Raw genomic sequence first — 26,690 nt, forward strand, 5'->3', positions numbered from 1 at the left:
GGCCCCATGTTCCACTCACATGGGGAACCCACCGTCAGGCCACACGGGACGTGGTGCGTGCCACTGCCTGACAAAGCAGAGCTCCCTTCCAAGCAGGCTGCGCCCCTCTCCGCAGCAGGGGCCGGGGGCCACCTCCCACCGCTCTCCAGCTCTGGACTCCACCACTTTTAATCTCTACCAGTCTGATGGCTGAAAAAGGCATCTTACAGCTGTTTTTATTTTCATTTCCCTGACTACTAACAAAATTAAACGTCTTTTCACGTTTACAGATCATCAAGATTTACTACTCTGGCCCTGGCCAGATAGCTTGGTTGTTTAGAGCAGTGGTCCCCAACCGTTTTCGGGCCACGGACCGGTTTAATGTCAGAAAATATTTTCACAGACCGGCCTTTAGGGTGGGATGGATAAATGTATCACGTTACCAAGACAAACGTCAAGAGTGAGTCTTAGATGGATGTAACAGAAGGAATCTGGTCATTTTTTAAAAATAAAACATTGTTCAGACTTAAATATAAATAAAACGGAAATAATGTAAGTTATTTATTCTTTCTCTGCGACCGGTACCAAATGGTCCATGGACCGGTACTGGTCCGCGGCCCGGGGGTTGGGGACCACTGGGTTAGAGCATCATCCTTGTACACAAAGGCTGTGAGTTCATACCTGATCACAGCATATACAGAAACAAATCAATGTCTCTCTCTCTCTCTCTCTCTCTCTCTACCTTCCTCTCTCTCTAAAATCAATCAATAAAAAAGTTATAAAAAGATTTACTACTCTGTAAATTGCCCATTTATATTCTTTACCCTTTTTCTGTTGGCTTTTTTGTTTGACTTTTGCATACCAATTTATAGGGGTTCTTCAGATAGTAGGGATATAAAATTTTTATCATATGTGAGGCAATTTTTTTCTTAGGGTATCGTATGTCTTTTGACTTTGATTATGGCATCTTTTTCTTTCTTTCTTTTTTAAATTTAAGTGAGAGGAGGGGAGATAGACTCCTGCATGTGCCCTGACCAGGATCCACCCGGTAACCGCCGTCTGGGGCCAATGCTTGCAACAGAGCTATTTTTAGTGCCTGAGGCAGAGGCTCCATGGAGCCATCCTCAGTGCCCAGGGCCAATGCGCTCAAACCAATTGAGCCATGGCTGCGGGAAGGGGAGAAAGAGAGAGAGAAAGAGGGGAAGGGGGAGGGGTGGAGAAGCAGATGGTCACTTCCCCTGTGTGCCCTGACTGGGAATTGAACCCAGGACTTTCACATGCTGGGTCTATGCTGTACCACTGAGCCAACATGCCAGGGCCTCTTTTTAAAAAAATTTTAATTATTGATTTTTGAAAGAGGAGAGAGAGAGAGAAAGTGGTAGAGGAGTGGGAATCATCAACTCATAGTTGCTTCTTATAGGTGCCTCAACTAGGGAAGCCTGGGGTTTTGAACCTGTGACCTCGGTGTTCCAGGTCAACGATGTTTTATCCACTGGACACCACAGGTCAAGCAATTATGGCATCTCTTTCCATACAAAACTACTTAATGTACATATGGTCAATTATGTGCACCTTTTCCTTATGGCTTCTAGGTTTTGTCTATCAAGAACACGACTATCTAATATAGAGTACATGCGTGTAGCATTTATTTGGGTAGCAAAACATTTCTAGGCTCTAAAAGATATATAAGTAGATGTTTCAGCTCATTTTCAAAGCAAATGCATTGCCAGCAGTTCACGACATGACTTGAATCCTTCGGTCTATTCAGTTTTCAGAGCCGACATTCTGGTTCCAACACTTGAAACCAACCTTGGCTGTTAGAGACAGAATCCATTTCCCACCAGCTCCAACCACCCGAGTGGAAGAAAACGGAGAGCGGAGCTCACTCAGGCCTAGAGGCAGTTACGAGCTCACCAGCTTTGAAACATAAAGGGCCAGGCACACGCTGGAACCACCACCCGGCTCTCTAGCCGATGCGGCTCCCGGAATGTACGATGTAAAAGAGAAGAACAGAGTGGGAGCCGCCCGTCTGAAACGGGAACGGACATGTGGGAGCCCCGTGCTCCCCTCTGACCCAGCGATACCCGGGCTCTCTCGCCAAGACCCCCTGCACCTGTCGGCACACAGGCCAGAGTTTTGCTGAGCATTTGTAGAAAGCAGGGGAGCGATATATCATATTGTTTATTAGTTTTATTAGTTGGTTTATCCAACTCTCTATTTAAAAAGAACTTGTGCCTGACCAGGCGGTGGCACAGTGGATAGAGTGTTGGACTGGGATGCAGAGGACCCGGGTTCGAGACCCCGAGGTTGCCAGCTTGAGCGCGGGCTCATCTGGTTTGAGGAAAAGCCCACCAGCTTGAACCCAAGGTCGCTGGCTCCAGCAAGGGGTTACTTGGTCTGCTGAAAGCCCGCGGTCAAGGCACATATGAGAGAGCAATCAATGAACAACTAAGGTGTTGCAATGCGCAACGAAAAACTAACGATTGATGCTTCTCATCTCTCTCCGTTCCTGTCTGTCTGTCTGTATCTGTCTATCCCTCTCTCTGACTCTCTCTCTGTCTCTGTAAAAAATTAATTAATTAATTAAAAAAAAAAAAAAAAGAACTTGTGACCCATCAGCTAAAAGCCTTGAAAAGTCACACCAGTTTGGAGCGGACACCCGTGACAACAGAAGCCATTCTGGGGACAATTTCCAGGACTCTGACTGGAGCCTGACAAATGGGGTGAGCCAGCAGTGACAAGTGTCTGTGTACCCAGGGCAGCTCCGGCCCAGGCCCTCCTGGGGCAAGCATGGGGATGTCCACCGAGGACCAGTATGGACAACCAAAGTGGACATGTCTGGGGAGTGACAGGTAGAACGGGAGGGCCGTTCCGCAGGAGCGAGAGCTCTCCTCGGAGCTGGAGACAAAGCAACACAGAGAGGTCCTAAAGCCTGCCGGGCAGCTCAGCTGGTTAGCATGTTGTCCTGATGCACCAAAATTGCAGGTTTGACCCCCAGTCAGGGCACACACAAGAATCAACCAATGAATGCACAAATAAATGGAGCAACAAATAGATGTTTCTCTCTCTTTCTCCCCCTTCTTCTCTCTCTAATTTCAATTTTTAAAACAGAGAGAAGTCCTAACAACTCAGTGAAAAAGGAAGAAAAGTAATGAGATCTCAAGTGCAGTATTGTTCATACAAATTACATACACATGACATGAAACACAGGGTCAGACCACCTACATGTGCACAGATGGCTATTAAACAACAGGGGGTGTCAGCGTGGGGAGGAATGAATACGGACAGATGACAAGGAGAGGGAGCCGCGCAGGCAGGGACGGCGGCCTGTCACGGTGAAGCGTGGAGCACAGGCTCCCTGCTCCCGAGTTCTAGAATCCAGCGGGTATGGGGGATCTGGGGCAGCTCAGACAAGTCCCTGGAGGAGGGGAGCGCAGCAGCTACCCCGGGCCGGCCCTCCCCGAGCCCAGGGCCGGCGCTGCGTACCTCGTGGTTCTCATGGCCGAGTAGGTCCGAGAGAACCTTCAGCACCAGGCCCGCCACCTTGCTGCACGCGTTCTTCCCTAAACAAAACAAAACAAACGGAACATGACACGTCTAAACTCAGAAGCCGTTTTAAGTCAGGCAGACTTGAATACAAATCTTGGCTCCTCTGCTTATGAGCTGTGTGACCATGGCTGAGTCACTCAGCCTGTCTGGGCCCCAGCCTCTTCCTCTGGGATTCCTTGGGGACCATTAAGGTCTCCCTCAGAGGGTGATGTGGAATGAAGTGGCTCAGTATCAGCTGGCAGAGCCTGCGGTCGGGGAGGGGAGGGGTGTTTTCACTCCGGCAGAGCACGGAGCGACTCCCAGAGAAAGCCCAGCCCTGACAGGTGGCTCTGCACCTCGCACGGGCAGAGGACGCCACGTCACAGTCACACCGGCAGAGCACGGAGCGACTCCCAGAGAAAGCCCAGCCCTGACAGGTGGCTCTGCACCTCACACGGGCAGAGGACGCCACGTCACAGTCACCCCGGTGCTCCAGTAACCCCAAACATCATTAAAGCACTCACTGCAGGTAAACTGAGGACATAAGAAAGCTGACCATAATATAACAAATAGTTTAAAGCTAGGACTTTTCTGCACAGGCTGGCTTTTAAAAAGAAGACTGAAATAGTCAGTCGACAACACAGGTGCTTCAGGTTACAAAGCATCCATGAGTGAAGAAGCTTCTCACAAACGGCCCCGCACCACCATCTGGTCACCCGCCAGCACCGGGCGGCTCCGACAGAGCGCGGCCACGGGCTGGACGCGGCACCTCCTCCAGAGAAGCTGCTTTCAGCCCAGGGAGCAGATCACTCACATGGGACAGAACTTGCAGAAGAGCGAGCATCACTACCATTCTCGATCAAGTACACGCATGACTTGTGACATGCACATCAGAACCCCATCTCCAGGGGATGAAGTGGGTGGTTGAGGGTAGACAGCATGGGTTAGTCTCCCTGCTTTGAGACCAGCTTGATCCTGTATGATCTTGGGAACATACTTCTCTGCCTTTACACAAAAGGGATCCTAATTCTTAACTTCCTACCTTTGAATAATGCAATGACTAATAAAACATAAACTGGCCCTGGCCGGTTGGCTCAGTGGTAGAGCATCGGCCTGGTGTGTGGAAGTCCAGGGTTTGATTCGTGGTCAGGGCACACAGGAGAAGAGCCCATCTGCTTCTCCACCCTCTCCTTTCTCCCTGTCTCTCTCTCCCGCTCCCACAGCCAAGACTCTACTGGAGCAAAGTTGGCCCAGGCGCTGAGGACGGCTCCACGGCCTCCACCTCAGGCACTAGAATGGCTCCAGCAACAACAGAGCAACACCCCAGATGGGCAGAGCATCGCCCCCTGGTGGGCATGCTGGGTGGATCCCGGTCGGGCTCATGTGGGAGTCTGTCTGACTGCCTCCCCACTTCTAACTTCAGATATAAGAAAAAAACCACAACACATAAACTAACTTCCTCTTAATGCAGGCACTACATACATATAATATATACTGGTATATGTACCGCTACAAATGTGTGTATCTATAGATCTCTGTAAAACATTGATAGAGATAAAAAAATCCAGAATGGTATTTGGGCTTCAGGGACTCCCAGCTCATCCCCAGTGGGAAGTGCTGCACACTCTTCCTGTTCCCAGTTTTCTGAGAGGGAGGCTAACGGGGGCCCCGGCAGGCTCACGGGCCTCCAGGTCCAAGGGTCTGGACTGGTTCCCCTCCCCCACCCCGGAGCCAGGGGCGCGGGGGCGGGGGGCTCTGACACCTGCGCTCCGGAGGCAGAGGTTCATGAGCAAAGCCACCGAGTACTCCAGCGTGTAGTCGGAAAGGCAGTCGGGGTCCTTCAGAAGATCGATCAGCCAGAAGATGAGGCCGTCCCGGATCATGGCTGTCTGCAGCGGGCGCCTAGGATGGAGGCAGCAGGTGAGTGAACACTGGCGGGAAACTGTTACACAGCCACGTGGAAGTGAGTCAGGAAAGACAGCGGGCGAGACGCTGACGCAGACGCTTACTTTATCCTTAGACCCAGACAACGGAAACCACGATAAACTCTTTACTTTTCATGGATGTTACTAAAGAATTTAAAGAAAGGTAGGAGGTCGCCTACCTTGAAAATTTCCTTTCTAATATTTAAAATATTTATTGACAGCTTTTGGTCTACTTAAGAAATACAGCCATAGAAATAGTTCACTGTTGAACAAATTTTTACTAAACTCTATTATAATCAAGCTTAGGGACTTTGAGCTGTGTAAAAGTAAAGAAAAACATAAAGAAAAGCAAAAAAAACCAAAATCCAGCTCCATACCACTTTGACTCAGATTTGCACAGACTAAGGATAATTTAATCTGGGTAATACAATATACACAGAATTATTTTCCACCTAAAGTCCAGGTGTAACATCTCACACAATCCAATGGCCCATCAGAATGTGTAACAGGGCTTGCCATCCTGCCGGCCTTAAGAACTGATAAGATTAAGGCTAGTACCACCGTGGGAAGTCATCTGAATTCTGTGAAAATCACACCACCACGGAGGAAGCAGCTCTCGCATCTCCTGATGCACGGGTTACAGAAGAACTGCCACGCGGACAGTGCCTGTTCCTGGGGTCCTTCACACCCACTTGCTCAGTGACATTAGAATGTTGCAAAGTGGCACTCTTCTGGTAAGCCTAACTACTTTTTACAGTCATTGTATAGACCGTGGAAAACTGCAAAAATATTAAGCACGTTTCCAGAACAGAAAGCATTTAAATGATTGTGTAGAGGAAAGGAAAAAATTGGCAGTAAATATCTGCATTACCAGGCAGTGGTATCTCTTCAACTTATCCCAGCTCTGTTACTTAACTATAGCAATGAACTTCCTAAAATGTTTCCCAACAGTCAGCATCAAGCTGTTATCTTTATAAACAAACAGAAATGAAGTGTTTATATGATCTGAGGAAGTAATAACTCCGGAGATTATTCACAGCTCTTTTCGAGTCATAGAGTTAGAATCAGAACTTCTCATTGGCAGGAGCCTGGCAAACAGTAGGAACTGAACACCTGCTGCTTTTCCCCACCAGTCACATGCTTCGAATATGTCACCTCGCAGGCTGGTGGGCCACCCACATCTGATGGGAAGAAAGTGTGTTCAGAAGAGAACTGACAGTCAGGAAAGGTTGGGAACTCAAGGTACTAGAATCTTTAATAAAGTCAAAGAGAAAGCGAGGTAGTCGTGAAGGACTATGCATGCAGAAGAAGAATCATGGAGGGCCCAGCAATTCCACTTCTAGATACCGCCCCAGGAGAGAGAAAAACACGGCCACACAAGGACTTGCGTGCAAAGGTTGACAGCGGCATTATACATAATAGCTAAGAAGTGGAAACAACTCAGATATCCACCAACGATAAATAGATAAGCAAAACGTGGTCTACCCACATAATGGAACGTTACTCGACGTGACAAGGGAACAAAGCACCAACATCAACACGCTATACAACGTGGATGAATCTCAAAAATATTATGCTAAGGGAAATAAGCCAGTCACAGAAGAACATACATTATCTGATTCCACTTATATCAAATATTCAGTACAGGTAAGTCTACAGAAATAGAGTAGTGGTCACCTGGGGCTAGGCTTTGGACTGAGGAGTGCAAACACCGGAAGGCTGTGCGCCACCGGAAGGCTGAGGCTCTGTCCAGTTTCATTCTATCTCTCAACCTCGCGCGAGGCTGAGACACAATTGTGCTCATTAGGGGATTACAACAGCACTTTTAAAATGTCTCCCACCATCTGCAGCGGCCTGAGCAGGGCAGTTTAGTGGATTAGAGAACAGCTTTCTAGCCGTATCTTAGAAAAGTCACCTGGCTTCGGTGTTAGCTGAAAAATACCATCTGCCTCTAGGGTTGTCACTGTGACTACATACGTTCACAGCAGTGGCTTACAGAAACTCCAATCTGATTTCACAGGAGCTACCATGACCTACTGCGCGGTCAGCACCTGAGGCTGAACTTCTGCAGGGCCCCGAGAACGTTCTCCCGGGTGATGACGTCCTTGTCCTCCTCCTTCAGCCTCTCCTCCAGCATCCGCAGCACCTGGGTGCTCTGGGCCAGGTAGTGGCGGCCTGGGAATGCAACCAGAGACGGACAGGTGAAACAGGGAAGGAACTGGTCTTGGGTTAGGTGCACGCTCCAAAACCACTCTCTATGAAAACTTTGCATACAAGACATGCAGAGTTTGCATAATTCTAGGTTCTAAAACACTTATTAAAACACATTTCTTCTGCACAGTTGGTTTCAGTGGGTCGACCATCTAGCAACAGAAACCCACTCTTCCTGTCCTCTAAACCTAACCCATTGCTGCGTTCCCGTGGGGAGCACTGTCCTTTATTCATCTGGAGTCTTGAACCCAAAAGTCAGATCCACAAGGGGAAAGGGAGGTGGGGAGCCTGCGGGCTATGAGCCCATCAGTCTTCACCACGAAGGCAGAGAGCAGTGCTTTCTGGCCGCAGCCCTCGCTCCGTCTAGCCACGCCCATCTGCAGGGGGAGCTGGGAACCAGACCTGGAACCCTGTAGTATGGCTTGAATTGTCACTAGCCTGCTGTGGGCTTGTGGCTTGATACACATGTTAATATGAGATATAAATTTCAACAGTATTATGTGAGTGGTCCCCGGCACTTGCCCGAGCTTATGGGAACTGTTTGCTAAATGAATAGAAGAATCTACGAATAAATGAATGAACACATTTTTGGAGTATCATATAATCATAATTTGAAACTCCCTTTACTCACTTTAAAAAGAGCTTAATCAAATGAGAACTATAGAAGATAATGACACTGTAAAATCATTGGCATTCAGCCACGATTGACATGTTGTCTTTGGATTTAAGAGGTTACAGTTTTTCAAAGGAAATGGAGCAACGCTTCTTGGGATCAGCTTTACTGTGTCACCAACCTTCACTGACCTGACGTAGAAAATGATAGAAAGTGCATCACCTGTTATACACCGGAAAGCAACCCAAGAGTCCTGCTACCCAACCAGAACGCTTACACACAGAAACCAGAAGGGTTACAGAAGAAACTGCCAAACCGTCACAGTTTGCTGTGACATAAACCACAGCATATGAAAACATCCACTTTTCACCGAAAAGCCTTAGATGCATTAAACAGAAATGATCTGAGGAAATATATCACCAAGAAATTTGGGGAAGAACGTCTGTTCTTAAAGGAAAAAAAAAAGTGTCAATAAGACCTCGTTCTTTCCTTAGAAGAACAGCTGGCGCCTCACCTTCTGCCAGGGACGCGAAGGCGTTGATGAGCCTGGCCATGTACTGGCGCACCACCTCGCTCCTCCCGTGCAGCAGCTGCAGCACCGTCCTCTGCGGGGACAGCAAAGGGGTGAGGGCCAGGCGTTAAAGACACGTGCGAGACGAGCACACCCTCCGTGCCCGGTGTTCTCTTCCACTGAGCAAACGTATTACAGGGGCAAGAAGCAGACAGTTCGTCTGGACAGCTTGACTACCAACTGATTTTTTTCTGATATTTTGTAAATACCAGTTATTCAAACTTTTAAATTAAAAGAATATTCTGACTGGTGGTGGTGCAGAGGATAAAGTGTCGACCTGGAATGCTGAGGTTGCTGGTTCAAAACCCCAGACTTGCCCGATCAAGGCACATACGAGAAGCAACTTCTATGAGTTGATGCTTCCCGCTCCCCCCCACCTCTCTCTCTCTCCTCTCTCTAAAATCAATAAATAAAGTCATTTAAAAAAATTACATGATGGGTACTACACCTATCGAGGTGGTCATTCCTAAAGTTATATAAATGTCTACTCACTATGTTGTACACCTGAAACTAATATGTCAACTATTATTGAAAGATTAAAAAAAATTTAAAGAATGAGTTATACAAGCAGTAGAACAGTGACTGACACAAAGGCAGTGACACCGTTTGCTCTTATTGCTGATGCTTTTACACGTCAGAATGATAGATCCAACACACACATCAAATTTTGCTCCTGAAACCACGGTAAAGCTACAGTAAATGGATTTTTAAGAATGACACAAACTTTCAAGATCAGAGAGAAGAGCAGAAAAAATGATGACAACACCATTTTGGAAGCAGAAGTGTAGGTGGGGACAGACTTAACAGACTTAGGAATGCCCTGTGGGCAATGAGGGGCACTGGCATCACTTCACCCACAAAAGGCTCAAGAAGTGGGAAGAATGAAGAATGACAGAAGACAGACTGTCAGAGCAGCAGCCCTGGGCTCCCACACCACTGTCTCCTCTCACCAGAGGGCTGGCTAGTCTCTTGTTCAAGTAACACAAAGTCTCCGGGTGGGTGCCACCAGGCACAGGTGAGCATGGCTTCTATACCAAAATGGGGGGGGGTGTCTAAAGAGCCACCCCAGTGTTCTTCCTCCACCTGGATCCTGGAACACTGACAACCAGACCCTTACCCTTGAGGCAGGAGATTAGAAGACTCTCCTTAGAGGAGAAGGATCAGCCCAAAGGAAGAACTGCAGATCCTGAAATCACTGGCTCCTGAGAGACGGTCCGCCTGGCTCACCCTCGGTGAAGGTCTCTGTCTACAGGCCCTACCCTAACACTCAGAGTTTGCAACTGGCTTTTCAGCCCCCTACTCCAAACATTAGGAGATCATCAAGGTCTACCACAAATCTGAGGAAAGTTTCTAACATGGAAAATGGGGCCGAAACAAACAGGGTGAGGAGAAAAAGCAAACTCAGAGGAAATGAGACCATACAGAAGAAAATAGAAAACTAAAAATAAACAAAAAACTGTCGCTAATATCCTTAGAGATATAAGAAGCTAATTGCATTCATGAAACAACAGAATGCTATAGAATGAAAGACTCAACAGAATAGTTGGAAAGTAAAGATGATAAAATCTCCCAGAAAGTGGAGCAAAAAGAAAAATATGACAAGTATGAAGATAAAGATCAGAAAATTAGAGAGCCACTTCAAGAGGTCCAACATTCAGAGAGAAAGAAAACAGAAGGACTCAACAACAAAATAACTCAAGAAAAGTTCCCAGAACTAAAGCTGTCAGATCGAAAGGGCTCACAATGTGCCCCAAACAGTGAAGCAAAATACACCTCATGAAAGACGTCAATGGGGAATTTATTAACACTGGTGGTAAAGAGAAGAGTCAACACGCTTCTGGAGAGGAAATTGGTCACAGACAGAGGATCAGGAATGAGAACGACTTTAGACTTTTCAACAGCAACAATGGAACCTAAAAAAAAATGGAGCTGTCTCTTCGAAATACTTAAGAAAAATTCTTTACATCCCAGGATTCTGTACAAAAACTAAAGATACTTTCAGACATATAGTCTCAGAAAATATACTCCCTACCTATCCTTTCTCTAGAAGCTACTAACTAAAGGATGTGCTCCACCAACCCAGAAAATTAGTCAAGAAAGAAAAGAGTATGGGATCCTGAACCAGAGATCAGGAGCTGGGTGGCTCCCGTAGGAGCTGGTGAAGAGAGATTTCTGGGTGCACCAGACGGAGAGGGCCACCAATCTAGGCTGAACCGAGCTAACTCAAGAGACATATCAAAGGCTATTGTCCCCAAGATGCCTAATGCCACTGCACCCTCTTTATGTAGGTAAACTTAACATTTTTATTTATAAAAATAAAATCCACACAGAAAACTGCACCCTGACCAGGTGGTGGCGCAGTAGATAGAGCATTGGCCTGGGACACTGAGGACCCAGGTGCAAAACCCCGAGGTCACCAGCTTGAGCGTGGGCTCACCAGCTTCGAGCATGGGGTCACTGGCTTGAGCATGGGGTCACAGACATGATCCCATGGTCACTGGCTTGAGCCCAAAGGTCGCTGGCTTGAAGCCCAAGGTCACTGGCTTGGGCAAGGGTTCACTGGCTCAGCTGGAGCCCCCAGTCAAGGCACGTATGAGAAAGCAATCAATGAACACTTAAGGTGCTGCAACCATGAGTCGATGCTTCTCATCTCTCTACCTTCCTGCCTGTCTGTCCCTGTCTGTCCCTCTCTTTATCTCTTGCCAGAGAGAGAGAGAGAAAAACTGCACAGATCATAAATGTACAGCTTAGTGAGTTTTCACAAGGTGACCACATGAGCAACCAGAAACCAGATCCAGAAAGCACATTACCAGAATCCCAGAAGCCCTCTGGGGTTCCCTTCCACCCAAGGGCAACATCTCTCTTGACTTCCAAATTACAGGTTTGTTTTGTCTGTCTTTGATTTTTTTTACAAATGAAATCATGTGTATGCATTATTTTATGTCTCTTTTCATTCAACATTACGTTTGTGAGATTTATCCATGTTGTATGTTGTGTGTTTCTTCTCATTGCTTTATGTACCCCATTTTACAAATATAACACAGGCAATTTATCCATTCTACGAAAATGTTGATGGACACTTGGGTTATGGCCAGTGTCCTGGTTCTTATAGGTACCACTGCTATGAACATTTTTGTACATCTTTAGTGAACAGATGAACACATTCCTGTTAGAGTTACACTTAGGGCTGGTTTTGCTAGAACATAGAGTATGCACTTTTAGTTAATACTTCCAGTGTTCCAAAGCAGTAAACCACGTCATGTATTTTTAAAGAGTACAAAATGCCTGGGAGCGGTGAGTCAGATTCTTATCTGTACTTGGATAGCCTTGACCAAGTGCGGGCAAGGTTCCAGCGCCCCGGTCCACTCCCTGCTGAGTGGACCAGCTGTGCACAATCTTTTCACCCCTCAGAAGTGTTGTTCTTATGTGACCAACTCTTGGGAACTCTAAGTAGACCAGAACAGATGAGCTTAAAAACCAAAATTACAGAGCAGTTCACCATATTGCTGCTTGGTAACCCACCTGGCCAAACTTTAGCCCTGCCAGATTCCCTATGCTTGCCAGGATCCTCTCCGGACCTTGACTACAAATGTCCCCAGAGGCAATCAGTCAGTGTCCTGGGAAGCTAGGTCCAGCGAGGATCCAGAGACTGTTCGTTTCATCTTCTCCTAGGTGCCTTTATCTAAATGGAAAGAGTAACTTTTCCTTGCAGAGCAAGGTTTGTGCTTCCTACTCAGCAAACACTATATTATTCATGGCACATACTTAAGTGGGTAAACTATCAAGAGAAGCAAGGAACTGATTAAGACAAAAGTCAGGATGTGTACATCCATGTTCAATGCAGCATTATTCACAACAGCCAAGAGGCAGAAGCAACCCTAGTGCCCATCGCTGGATGAGTGGATAAGCAACTGTGGTGTATACATATAAGGGAGTATTCTTCGGCCTCAAAGGAAAAACATTCTGACACATACACTCTAACACAGATGAATTTTGTGCACGGGGAGTTTCCGTTTAATGGGTACAGGGTTTTGGTTTTGTGAGATAAAACCAAAAAGTTCTAGAGCTATGTTGCACAATTATATGAATATACCTAAGACTACTGAACTGAGCACTTAAAAATGGTTAAGATGATATATTTTATGCAAAGTACCACAATTTAAAAAAAGTCAAGAGAGTGGTTACTTCTTGATGGAAGGAAAGGGTGTGCAATCTAGAGGCTCCCAAGTTGGACACATGGTATGTGTTTTCTTCTTCTTCTTTATATTTTGAAAAATATTTATTGTATTGATTTGAGAGACAGAGAGAGAGAGAGAAAGGGAGAGACTGGGTATGTGCCCTCACCAGGGGTCGAACTGGCAACCTCTGAGCTTTGGAACAATCCTCCAACTCACCAAGCTCTCAGCCAGGGAGTCTTATTATTATTCTTTAAACTGGTTACATATGTTTCCTACTCCTCTGTGTGAATAATATATTCCACAACTGAAAACATGATTCTGGAAATTAAGACAAAATGCCTTAGATTTAAGGGATCGTGCCTTGTGTAAATGCTTCTATTATGTCAGGTCGGTAAAACTATCAAATGTAGAAAATTTGACATTGCAGCACTTCCAGCAACACAAAATGTAGCTATATGACATCAAAAACAATCAGTAAAAATGAAAAACTGAATTCACTGCAATAGAATAGATCTGACTGAAGTTTTTTGGTCTAGAACAGTGGTTCTTCAAGTGTGGTCCAGGGCCAGGAGCATCAGCATCACCTGAAAACTTGTTGGAAATGCAAATTCTTAGCCCCCCCCCCCGAATGAAACCTGCATGGGGGCCCAGTAACCTGTGTTTTGATGAGCTCTCCTGATGATAACGCTGCAACTTGGAGAACCACTCAGCTAGCTGAACCCACTAAGCAACCAGTTCAACCTCCTGACTTAAAGGGCCAATGTATTTCGGTGTCGTGGTGACACAGCAGCCACATTATACAAGGAGTCTTCCTGCTCTCACACCTTCAGATAACTCCAGCTCATTCCTTATGTAAAAAAATAAACCACTGCCTGACTGGTGGTGGCACAATGGATAGAGCGTCGGCCTATGATGCTGAGGTCCCTGGTTCGAAACCCCAAGGTTGGCAGCTTGAGCATGGGCTCATTAGCCTGAGTTTGGGGTCACCACCTTGAGCATGGGATCACTGACACGAGCCCAAGGTCACTGGCTTGAGCAAGGGGTCACTGGCTCAGCTGGAGACCCCCAGTCAAGGCACATATGTGAAACAATCAGTAGGCAGCTAAAGCGCTGCAACTACAAGTTGATGCTTCTCATGTCTCTCTTTCCCCCCCCTTCTATCTCGTTAAAAAAAAAAACCCACAGCAATTAAAAATAACCATGTGAAGAAATGACACCTTCAAGTGGCTCTAGAGATTACAGCATTTTGACAAATACATATCGCAAAACCTAAGACACCTTTCTTTAGACGACATGTTAGTTTTAAATATAATACCAAGAAAGAAACAATGCTAATTAAATTATATTATAAACATCCACTGCAAAAGACAGTCCTACTGGAGATGCTGCAGTGGGAGTGTGCATGATAGTTCAACGAAACGTGGTAGTTCAGGAACAACTGAGTTTGTAGTCGTAACAATGCATTATGCAGCTGCTCCACACCTCACAGCTGGTTTCAGTGTCATTGCAAATACAAACAGAAAAAAAGAAAAGAAGTCAGGAATTTGAGAGACTATTTTGAAAATTTAACAGAACTCTTTCCTGGAAGCAGTAAGACTATGTTCAAAGAAACAACTGCCAACTCAAAACGCAATGTCATTGCCCTGCTCAACAGAAGAACGGGTCATTAGCTCTGCCAAGGTACGATTTCATCTGTGATCCTGAAAGCTGCGGACACTCTGCTCCGCGCCTCCACAGAGAAGCTTGGCAATAGGGAGATAAAGTATTTAGAGCATTTTGGATAAATATTCAACTGAAATTATGAAACAGAGGGTCTTCTTTATACATATGCCATGAGGCTGATCTCCACTCCCCTCCTGTCCAGTGCTGACGGCAGGGACGAGGGTGGGAAGGGGGGGCAGTGACTCCTCTGCGCTGGGCCCTGGGTCACGCACTTCCCACACGTGCCCAGACGCAGCCACCCGATAAGCTCCGAGGCAGGTGCTGGCTCCTCCTCAGAGATGGGGACGCTCCCTGAGACCGAATGACTTGCTCAAGGCCATAGAATAGGTGTCAGGGCAGAGGTCTGAAACCTGTTAATCTCATTCCAAATCCCATCCTGTTCTCAGAAGACCTATCTGGTCCAGAGCTATATATAAACATGGTGTTAATGACACATTTCAAGGCAGGCCCAGACGAAAAGACACTGAACTTGCTTGCCTGCCTGACCCGTTATAAGTCATACTGAGTTTTCAGGACTCCTGGTAAACGGGCATGAGGGAAAGATGTGGGAATTTGAAAACCGGAAAAATGGCAGGGCAGAGCCCCAGAGCTGGATCAAGCCGTTCCTACTTGTTTAGGGCTCTTTATTAGAAGTGAAAAGTGGGCCACCATCCAGGGTGAAGAGCAGATCTAAGGCACTAACTGAGGTTCAAGGCTGACATTCGGTCCCCGGGCTGAAAACAGACAGAGAAACGGAAGCCTCCCCCCCCGGCCAGGACCACCGGCCAGGACCACCGGCCAGGACCACCGGCCAGGACCACCCCCCACAGAACGGAGGCACCGCGGCTCTGGCCATGCTCACTGACCTGGGTGTGGCTGTGACAGTCCAGAAGGTCGTTGCTGATGTAGGCTTGCAGGACGGTCTCCCGCTGCTCTCCAGGGTGGGACGTGGTCAAGCGCTGGAAGGAAGACAAGCGGAAGTCATGCGTCTGACTGGGGAGGAAATGTTCACAGAGCAGGTATGTTGTCAACGGCAGTCCCAGTAACTACACACGTATCCAAACCAAACAGGTAACACCCTGGCAGCCAGGTCCGCAGCCGGCAGTCCATTAGTAAGAAAGGATGATGTACTTCTAAATGGGTGATGAGGGGGACGCAGCAGTCCAAGTCCCCCACACGGACTCTCCGGGGAGCCAGGTGGAACAAGCCTGGAAGCTCGGGTGCAGGGAAGGGCAAGCTCGCCAATGCCTGGAGGGGATTTTTCTTCTCTTTTCTCTCAGGAAGGAGCTCTGGGCGGCCCCCTAGGGCTGAGCATCCTGTCAGCCAGCAGCGGGGATGGGAGTGTGGTGGCCGGAGTGTGGGCCAGCTCAGGGAGGTGCGGAAACACAGGACGGCACGGGTGGGTCGTAGTGGGCTTAGAGTGAACGCCATGCCAACAAGCTGGGCTTTCTGCTGGGACTGGCACAGCGTAACTGTGCGTGTGGGTGTGTATGTGTGTGTGCTGTGCACTCATGCCCACGCGGGGGTGGGGGGACCGCTGGGTAGAACGTGTGGGTTTTGAAAAGCTTTAAGTCTATTGTGTTGTTTTAAGCTAGAATTTACTTATTGCCCATCGGGCTAGAAGAAGCACACTGCACAGAAAGCATGCGAACGGGTGTGTGCGTGAGCACGTGGTGTAGACGGTAGGTGTGAGGATACAAGAAAGCCACTAACTAACATGAGCTCGCTCTTCCAGGAAAATCCACTAGATAAAGAGCTCTGAGCCTGCAGGTCCTGCTCTGGCCGAGGACAAGCTGCTGTGTGTATAGAACAAGGGTGGGGGGGGGACAGGAGGAGCCACTGAACCCCCAGAACTGAAAGGCGGAGGCCTGCAGAGGCAGGTGTCGCTGGCAGACTGGCCCCATCGTGGTCACGGAGGGAGGCCCTGAGCGGGGAGAGGACTGGATGAGAGGAGCGTGCTGTCACAGTGTCACATCTGTGGGCTGCCACCCTCTGACAAGCTCACTGTGGTTGGGCCCCAGGTGCTGGGTGGGGGGGGGGCGGCAAGCGGCTGGGGAGGGGCTGCTGGAGGGGCACAGACAAATCAGACACCTGTTTATTCTTCCTGGAATGCCCTGTTCCCCTCACCAAAAGGCTCAGTAGTATGGGCGGACCAGATGTGCCGGGTAAACAGACCAAGAGCCAGAGACAAGGGAGTCTTCTCACTGGAGCAGAGAGGCAAACATCCAGGGCAGGGACAGCCACCAGAGGTTACTCACGCTGCCACGCCCACTGCGGTCAACTGACGTAAATGATACCAGAGCACACAGCGCGACCGACCACAGGGCTCTCTGTGAATCCCGAGCTCTCCTGACCTTAGTCCAGGAAGCACGTGACCACCAGAAGTATAAGCAAGAAGGCCTTTCTCTGCCCAGAGGTGGGGAAATTGCTCAGCTCTTCGAAGGCCTTTTGACACCAGATACCCCGGATTTCGGGGATCTGCAAAATCCTTGGACAGTATTTCCAGGTGAGTGAGAGCGGATCGTTCAGTTAAAGAGCCAACCACTGCTGGCATCGACCTACAGTTCTCAAAGCACAGTATGGGGAACCCCAGGGGTTCCCAAAGCCCTGTCAGGGACTCTCCGTGGTCACAGTTATTTTCATGACACCCCCACGCTGAGATTTGCTTTTCCATGCTCAAGTCTCTCAGAGGCCATGTGGAGTGACACGGTGACCAGCAAACACAGGTGCACACATAAGAATCCAGTTGTCCTCCGTGAGCCAGATGTGAAAGAAATTTGCAAAATGTAAAACATTGCCACTTCTCTAATTTTGTTCCTTTGAAAAACTTTTTTTTTAATAAAAAATAGGTTATGTTATAGTCTGGGTTTATTATTGTTCATCTTAAATGAATTGATAAATATGACATAAAGTTTAAATTTTCTCAGTTTAAATTTCTAATACTGTAAATATTGACAGATAAAATTCACATAAAGTAAAGCTCATTAGGGTCCTCAGTAATTTCTGGGAAAGGAAGGGGGTCTGAGACCAGAAAGCCCAAGAACCACTGACCAAACTGTCATCAGTCTAAAGAAGGGGGAAGGGAGCAACAATTCAGGTTTGATTGTCCCGTAAAGACATGGTGGTTGGTCTCACTGAGGCCTGCTCGCCTGGTGGCGTGGCGAGGGCCCCGTGGAGGCCTGCAGCGGGTGCGGCCCGCGCTCTGACACGCCGACCCCACGGGCTGCGAGCAGGAGAGGGCGCGGCCCCTGCTCTGACACGCCGACCCCACGGGCTGTGAGCAGGAGAGGGCCGGCCCCTGCTCTGACACGCCGACCCCACGGGCTGCGAGCAGGAGAGGGCCGGCCCCTGCTCTGACACGCCGACCCCACGGGCTGTGAGCAGGAGAGGGCGCGGCCCCTGCTCTGACACGCCGACCCCACGGGCTGTCAGCAGGAGAGGGCGCGGCCCATGCTCTGACACGCCGACCCCACGGGCTGGGAGCAGGAGAGGGCCAGATGAGAGGGGGTTCTCCCGCCCACATGCTGCCTACATGAGACTGCCACGGGAGGCAGTGCCCACGGTGAGGTCAGCGCAGGGATTTTTAAAAAGAGGCCACGGCCATCTTCAGAGCTGTTCTTCCTCTAGCTCCTAGTGTGAGCAGGCAGCAGGAAGAAAGAGCTTTTGTAGATGGGCTGGAAGACAGAGGCATGGCAGCCAGCCAGCTACCCGGCACGGTCTTTTTTTTAACTTCACGGGGAAGGTACGTACCCAGCGCAGAGCCTGCAACAAGAAAGCTTTCAAGCGGTCGCTCCCCCAAATCAGATCCTTCTTCAGTTTCTCATAATCCAAGGAGGGCAGTAATGGGACATCCTTCAATTTCCTACTCAGCAACACAAGTTCAAAGAGAAAGAAGAGGGCAGAAGGGCACGCTCATTAGACCTCGAGCACCGTGACATCCGACCCTGAGCTGCTCTGACCGGTGGCCAGCAGGGCCCAGCTGCCTTCTCCGAGCCCCTAGAATTAACCCCAGGCTGCCCGAGGCGCCCGGGTTCTGGGGCCCACCCCAGCTTCCCCTCGCTCAGCTCTGCCTTTCCTGCGGTAGGGACCAGGGTTCTGCGTAACACGGTCCTGAAGCCAGGAGTCCCTGCCTGACCAGGCTTAGAGACACACTCGCCAGGGCTCCCCACGATGGGCACGGGGTCACCCTGCAGGCATCCTCACCTTTCGCCAAAGTGCTATTTGGAATCCTGAGCAAAGCCCCAAGACTGTGAGCGCCAGCAGGCCCCTGGGGGCTCTACCGGAAAACCTGAAGCCACCGTCCCTCTCAGAGCTGAGGGACCGAGCTGGGAGACTACGAGGACCAAGCGGGGTCAGGAAACACCGGCGAAGAGCAGGTGTGCAGTCAGCCCTCCCAGGAAGCAGATGGCGTGGGGAGGCAGCTGCGAGGGGGACAGGCCTGTGAGACAGGTAGCCGGCAGAACAACCTGCACACTTCCTCAGGAGGACTCCAGGGCAAAGGCCTCAGGCTTCCATGGAGAGAGATCTCGGTTCCGAGATCAACCCAGGGCCGATCACCCAGCAGCCGCCTGTGGTCGGCCAGAAACTGAAGGAACCACCTTTGGGTCTTTTGTCACTAAAACAAGTGCCTTCACAATTTCTGTTCTTTTGTTGAATAGGAGATTGGAGTGTATTGAAAAATCAAGAAAAGTGCAATGCGGTCTGTGGGTCTAGGTAACAGCCCCGCGTCAATGTTAATTTCTTCCTTTTGATCCTGTACCACAGGCACGTACTTCCTGTGAATTTGTCATTGTTTCAAAATAAAGATACTAAATAACAAAACAAAAATATGATCCTTTCAACACCATGCAAGAAGCACTGATACTTCCTATACAATAATAATGGGATTTGTGAGGAACAGGTGATGAGCCCAAAGGTGCAGGCTCCCACGTGCTTCTACAGGAGGAGCAGAAGCTGAGACAGCTCCCCTGGGAGGCAGGGTGTCAGGTGCTTTAAATTTTCTCCTTCATAGGCCCTGGCCGGTTGGCACAGCGGTAGAGCGTCGGCCTGGCGTGCGGGGGACCCAGGTACGATTCCCGGCCAGGGCACATAGGAGAAGCGCCCATTTGCTTCTCCACCTCCCCCACCTCCTTCCTTTCTGTCTCTCTCTTCCCCTCCCACAGCCAAGGCTCCATTGGAGCAAAGATGGCTCGGGCGCTGGGAATGACTCCTTGGCCTCTGCCCCAGGCGCTAGAGTGGCTCTGGTCGCGGCAGAACGACGCCCCAGAGGGGCAGAGCATCACCCCCTGGTGGGCAGAGCATCGCCCCTGGTGGGCATGCGGGGTGGATCCCGGTCGGGCGCATGCGGGAGTCTGTCTGACTGTCTCTCCCCGTTTCCAGCTTCAGAAAAATACAAAAAAAAAATTTTTTTTTTCTTCTTCATATATTTCTATAGCATTCGAATTTTCTATAATAAGCATGTATTACATTTTGGGGGGAAAAATTACATGCTTATGTTCTTTTTAATATTAGTTTTTAAAAGATACTATGAGCTCCTCCTATAGAGCCTGGAACAGAAAGGCCAGGAAAGAGGTCGCAGTGCCAGGAGAAGCGTCTTCTATTTTATACAACAAACGGGAAACCCACCTACATGGATGCGCTGATTATTTTGACACCTTTTTCCCCCCTGAGGCAGATATTCTTATGAATTTAGAAAACTAATAAAGAGACTTTTAAAATTCCAATGATCAATAAGTGGCCAGGATTCAAAAGTGTCAAGGTCATGAAAGAAAAAGACTGAAAGGTGATTTCAAATGAAAGGAAACTAAGACAGGACAACTGGTCAGCGTGTGATCCTGGACGGAAGGCTGCCGGCAAAGACACGTGAGGCCCCTGGACTCAGGAGAGAGGGCCGCGGACGAGACGGCCCTGAGCGGCGTTCCTCTGCTGAGTGTGATAACTGTACTGGCAGGCGTGAAATACCAGCGCTGCTCAGTCTGGGGGAAGGGCATAGGGACATTCTTTGTACTGTTTTTGCAACTCTGGGATTATTTCAAAATGAAAAAATATATATTTTTAGTTTAAAATTTAAATAGGCTCTTGCTCTAGACAAAAACAAGTTTGATAATGCTCTATAGCTGGGGTGCTCCTATTGGAGGGAGTAAACACTGTCATATTTGGGCAACAATAACAACAATATTACTGATTAAATTTGTTGCCAGCTAAGTTGCTCAGCCACTCAGCCATCCCACATTTCTGTGGTCTAGCCCAGTGGTCCCCAATCTTTTTTGGGGCCACGGACCAGTTTAATGTCAGAAAATATTTTCACGAACCGGCCTTTAGGGTAGGATGGATAAATGTATCACGTGACTGAGACAAGCGTCAAGAGTGAGTCTTAGATGGATGTAACAGAGGGAATCTGGTCATTTTTTAAAAATAAAACATCGTTCAGACTTAAATATAAATAAAACGGAAATAATGTAAGTTATTTATTCTTTCTCTGCGGACCAGTACCAAATGGCCCATGGACCGGTACCAGTCCATGGCCCGGTGGTCTAGCCCCCTTAACCCCCTACATCAACTTCTGGCCTTCACCCTCTGCAGGTGAGCCTGCCTCTTAGATCACTGGGAGTAACATTAGCAATCACTCAGAGTTGAAGTCCTGGGCACTGCACTAAGTTCTCATGCATAGTAACTTATTTTTATCCTCATAGCAACCCTGTAGCACAGTTACTATCATTATTCTTTCACACATGAGGAAGGTGAGGTGCAGAGAAGTTATATAAACTGAGGGTCACTGAGCCAGGTGGGGGCAGACGGCTGAGATTTCCTCTCTTCCCGTCTTCTTACTATTTTTACTGGAGTTCTTTAAGACCTATTGCAAACATTGTATCAACATTTTTTTTTTTTATATTTTTCTGAAGTTGGAAACAGGGAGGCAGTCAGACAGACTCCCGCATGCGCCTGACCAGGATCCACCCGGCATGCTCACCAGGGGGCGATGCTCTGCCCATCTGGGGCGTTGCTCTGTTGCAACCAGAGCCATTCTAGCACCTGAGGCAGAGGCCACAGAGCCATCCTCAGCTCCCGGGCAAACTTTGCTCCAATGGAGCCTTGGCTGCGGGAGAGGAAGAGAGAGACAGAGAGGAAGGAGAGGGGGAGGGGTGAAGCAGATGAGCGCTTCTCCTGTGTGCCCTGGCCGGGAATCGAACTCGGGACTCCTGCACGCCAGGCCGACGCTCTACCACTGAGCCAACTGGCCAGGGCCAGAGGTGGGATTTTAACCCGAGCAGTGTGCTCAGAAGCAATGTATATTATATAGCTGCCACCTGAGAGAACAAAGTGCAGGGTCAACGTCAGACTCAGGCAGGACAGGGGCAGGAGGAATGCGGTGTCTGTCTCAGGTGGCTGAGTCATCTTCCAGCATCCTGCCCCCAGGACCAGCTCAGAGGGCCTCCAGAACCCACCCTGGTCCCCACGCTCATACCAAAGGTCCTCAACTTTCTTACTGCTGTGACGCACATGCTTGATGAAGCTCCTGAGCATCAGACATCCCTACGGGGACAGCGTATGGCCCTGGATCTAAGTGCTGTGGTGTACACAGAGCTATTCTGGGATCCCTCGGCAGAGAGCAGGAAATTCAGACATTGCAACACTCTGTTGACTGCTTTCTGACGGTAAATTCAATTGATTTCTAGAGGATACTATAGGAACTATTCAATAATTTTTTCCATTTAACACTACCTTATGAAAATAAATAAAATTAACAGTGAAAGATATTTCTAGGTTAACAATATTACCTATAATTACTGGTATTATTTCCTTTACTATCCACATGGAGTTCTAACTAACCAAAAGCATTTCTCTAAGCTCAGCTGTTCAGATGAATACTTATTTGAGTTACTCTGAATTCCAGTGTCACCCCTAGCTGTCCTCTACAATAACAATTTCTAAAAACGATTACTTACATGGGTGCCACGGAGGCTCTTAACATGGTTGAAGCCTGGCAGGGGGGCGGGGAACAGAAAGAGAACAGACCCTGTTAAACATCGACAGCAATGCATTCATCCTAAATCCCTGTAATAGCACAAAATCAGTAGGCTTGCTGAGTTTTGGGTCCACCACCAGATTCTCCAATCATAATCACATGATTTAAAAATTAAAAATTAGCCTAAGCCAAAGTTAATCAATACACTACTGTTACTCTTCCCAAACCACCCACCCTTGGTTTGTGGCTGCTCCACTCCAAAGAACAATCTATAAAAAAAACGGGTAGGTTCACCCGACCAGACTCTCAGAGGCACTGAAAGCTGCCTGGTCAAAGACAGCGGAGAGAATGCAGCAATGAAAATCATTTAATTATATCCTGTTTTTTTCATACATTAAGATTTTATCTCGGAGTACAGGAAGAACACACTGTACCTTGTTCCAAGTCAAACACTACAAAAGTGTTTATAGAAATATAGAAGTGTTTATAGGAAAAATGAACAACCCCCCTCCCACCCCACTCCCCTTTAATCCTGACTAAAGGCCAGATCGCTGCCCACTTTATGGGCATTCACACTGACTTTTTTTTTTTGGCTGCTACAGGCAATGCTATGTTAAAAATGTACTAAAATAGATATAAGCAAGTGCTGTGTGTGGTTTGGACTGACTCAAATCAAATGTAAAAAGATAAGTTGAGAAAACAGGGAAGTCTGAATGTGGACTTCGCTGGTGTCCCATGACACTAAGGAATGAGTGTCTGTTGTATTGGGCATTGGGGTTATGTTCGTTTGTTCTTTAAAGCCCTTGTCTGTCAGAGATATATACTCAACTATCTGCAGGTAAGATGATACAATGTTTGCAATAGGTCTTCAAGAACTCCAGGAAAAATAGTAAGAAGAGGGGAAGAGAGGAAATCTCAGCCCTCTGGCGGGCCCTTGATGTCACCGCGGACCTCAAATGGTCATTAGCCACGCTTATCATATTGATCTGTGATTATTTTGCGATTATTTCCGTGTCTCCCTCTTTCGGCAGACATGGAGTTGCGTAATGGCTGGAGATACATCACCTGCATGTCCCCAGCACCGGGAACGGCGTTTGGACAAACAGAGGCGCTCAGCCGACATCTGTTGTACGAGTGAATGAACAAAGGCTGGCTTCCCAGAGTGGGCGCTCCCGAACCCCGGGCTGACTCTGCACTGGCCTGGCCGAGGACCCTGCTCTCCAGCGCTCCCGAACCCCGGGCTGACCTCTGCACTGGCCTGGCCGAGGACCCTGCTCTCCAGCGCTCCCGAACCCCGGGCTGACTCTGCACTGGCCTGGCCGAGGACCCTGCTCTCCAGCGCTCCCGAACCCCGGGCTGACTCTGCACTGGCCTGGCCGAGGACCCTGCTCTCCAGCGCTCCCGAACCCCGGGCTGACTCTGCACTGGCCTGGCCGAGGACCCTGCTCTCCAGCGCTCTGCTCCGCGGCACCCACAGAGCAGGCGCGTTCAGTCTGGGAGTCATCAGACCCTGCTTTGAAATGGATCGTGATCATGGATGTTTTAACGTTCTCTAACCCTTGGGGGGGTTTTTTGGGGGGGGGTTTTTGTTGTTGTTTTCTTTTTCTTCTGTATTTTTCTGAAGCCGGAAACGGGGAGAGACAGTCAGACAGACTCCCGCATGCGCCCGACCGGGATCCACCCGGCACGCCCACCAGGAGCAACGCTCTGCCCACCAGGGGGCGATGCTCTGCCCCTCCAGGGCGTCGCTCTGCCGCAACCAGAGCCACTCTAGCGCCTGGGGCAGAGGCCAAGGAGCCATCCCCAGCGCCCGGGCCATCTTTGCTCCAAATGGAGCCTTGGCTGCGGGAAGGGAAGAGAGAGACAGAGAGGAAGGAGGGGGGGCTGGAGAAGCAAATGGGCGCTTCTCCTATGTGCCCTGGCCGGGAATCGAACCCGGGTCCCCCGCACGCCAGGCCAACGCTCTACTGCTGAGCCAACCGGCCAGGGTTAACCCTTGGTTTTTAATTACAGGAATTACCTATCCCTACTGTCAGTTTAAATAGTAAGGAATTCAGAAAAGAAGTTTATGTCAACTAAATTACTCATCTCACCCAGTAAGAGGACCAAAAGTGCCAAGACAAGGAGTCAGTGAGGACACCGCCACACTAAAACACTAGCACAATACACACATGTAAGAGAGAATATTTAAAAGTAGCGATATTGGCTAATTCATATTTCCACAAATAAAATTTATCAACATCTCCCTGTTGTCATAGTTAAAAAAATGTTTACTATCTTTTAAAACCCTGATTCTCTTTGGCTAAACTCTCTATCACTCTAGTTGCCCTGTGAAGAAATGAATCGAGAAGCACCAGTACCTGACCCTTTCGTGAGAACAGCTAGTATGTTAAACACCGGTAAGATTTTATTATCTAGTCAAGTGAGAAGAGTGAGAAGGAAGAAAGGCCAGCATGGTCTTCCTGAGGGAGGACGACATGGTGTTTCAGTTACTGAGGGAGCCCTTACTGATGGGCCGGTGTCCAGGCCCCAGTGACACGTGTGTGAACAGCACAGAAGCCCTCCTCCCAGAGAGCTCACAATCCGCTGGGCGTGCCACAACCAAGTGCCTCCACTCCCTCACCTGAAGTGCTGGCAGCAACAGCACCTACCCACGGGGCTGCTCGGAGGATGAAAGCAATCGCCACTGGAGTCCTCATTCTCTACTGCCCCCCAAAGCGTCAGCTCCCACTGCTTCTATCCCTGAGGCTCTCTCCCATCTGCCCCTCTCTGCCCACCTCCCACGCCAGGGACATCACCCAGGCCCCCTCTCTCGGCTGAAATGCTGCAACAGCTTCCTCATAACGACAGTGATGACCGACATCACTGAGTGCTTACTGGGCACCACGCACCCGGTTCTCTGTACTGTACACGTGTCAGCGCATTTCACCCACGGCTGTTTCCATGTCAGATGAGGAAACAGAGGCTAAGTAGCCTAACCGGGTGGCTGGGTGCTGAAGCCCGCGTTGGCTCTGCTCCACGCTCCGGTGCGGGGCCCTCTCCCCTCCAGCCCTCCTGCCCACTCAGGAGAGGGGTCCGATTGGCTCTGCTGCTCCCTTTGCCCTCCAGCCATCTGTCCCCTCCCTCAGACTCACCCAAGGCTCCAGCTCCACGAGGCCCTGCAGTGCCCCCGGTGGCCATGCTGGGCCTCTGCCTGCAGCTCCTCTCTGGTGCACCTGTAGCCCCCCCAGCCCCCCAACTTCCGGTCCTGCAGGGCTCAGTTCAGGCAGCCCACTGTACTAGAGACCACTCCCAGCAGTGCCCCCCCCCCGCCATCTTGAAGCATCGGCAAGTTTCCAATGCATTCTGTACCTAGTAGCATTTTCATGTCGTGTGGAATCGGATGTTTCTATTTCCCTCTGGTGGTTCTCAGCTCAGAGGAGATTTTGCCCCCAAAGAACACCTGGCAGTGTCTGTAGACATTTGGTTGGCACAACCAGGGGAGGGGGGAGATCACTGGCATCTAACGGTTAGAGGCCCTGGGATGCTGCTGACCATCCTATACCACCCAGCCACACCCACAACAGAGAATTATCTGGTCTAAAATATCAACAGTGCCGAGGCTGAAAGGCTCTGCTTTAGACACAGGTTTGCTGCCTGACCAGGTGGTAGCGCAGTAGATAAGAGTGTTGACCTGGGACACTGAGGTCACCAGCTTGAGCGTGGGCTCACCAGCTTGAGTGTGGGGGGTGCTGGTTTGAGCATGAGATCATCTACATGACCCCATGGTCGCTGGCTTGAACCCAAAGGTCGCTGGTTTGAAACTCAAGGTCTCTGGCTTGAGCCCAAGGTCGCTGGCTTGAGCAAGGGGTCTCTCACTCTGCTGGAGCCCTTCCCACCCCGTCAAGGCACATATGAGAAGCAATCAATGAACAACTAAAGTGACACAACTACGAGTTGATGCTTCTCATCTCTCTCCCTTCCTTCTATCTGTTTCCATCTGTTTCTCTCGTTAAAAAAAAAATGACACAGGTTTGTT

At 49.0% G+C, this 26,690-nt stretch overlaps 1 protein-coding gene across 1 annotated transcript in view; it reads right to left on the reverse strand.

Annotated features, from left to right (window-relative positions):
• ARMC9 (armadillo repeat containing 9) overlaps positions 1-26,690 on the reverse strand; it is a 150,130-nt gene that overhangs the window by 83,343 nt on the left and 40,097 nt on the right. Inside the window, exons 10-16 of the mRNA XM_066280587.1 lie at positions 22,653-22,687; positions 18,457-18,568; positions 15,573-15,665; positions 8,771-8,861; positions 7,484-7,607; positions 5,270-5,409; positions 3,466-3,542 (exon numbers count right to left, since the gene is read on the reverse strand). Of these exons, the coding sequence (XP_066136684.1) occupies positions 3,466-3,542; positions 5,270-5,409; positions 7,484-7,607; positions 8,771-8,861; positions 15,573-15,665; positions 18,457-18,568; positions 22,653-22,687 (672 nt within the window). The remainder of the gene's footprint in view (positions 1-3,465; positions 3,543-5,269; positions 5,410-7,483; positions 7,608-8,770; positions 8,862-15,572; positions 15,666-18,456; positions 18,569-22,652; positions 22,688-26,690) is intronic.

Source organism: Saccopteryx bilineata, chromosome 5, assembly GCF_036850765.1.
Source record: "Saccopteryx bilineata isolate mSacBil1 chromosome 5, mSacBil1_pri_phased_curated, whole genome shotgun sequence".
Taxonomy (NCBI): domain Eukaryota; kingdom Metazoa; phylum Chordata; class Mammalia; order Chiroptera; family Emballonuridae; genus Saccopteryx; species Saccopteryx bilineata.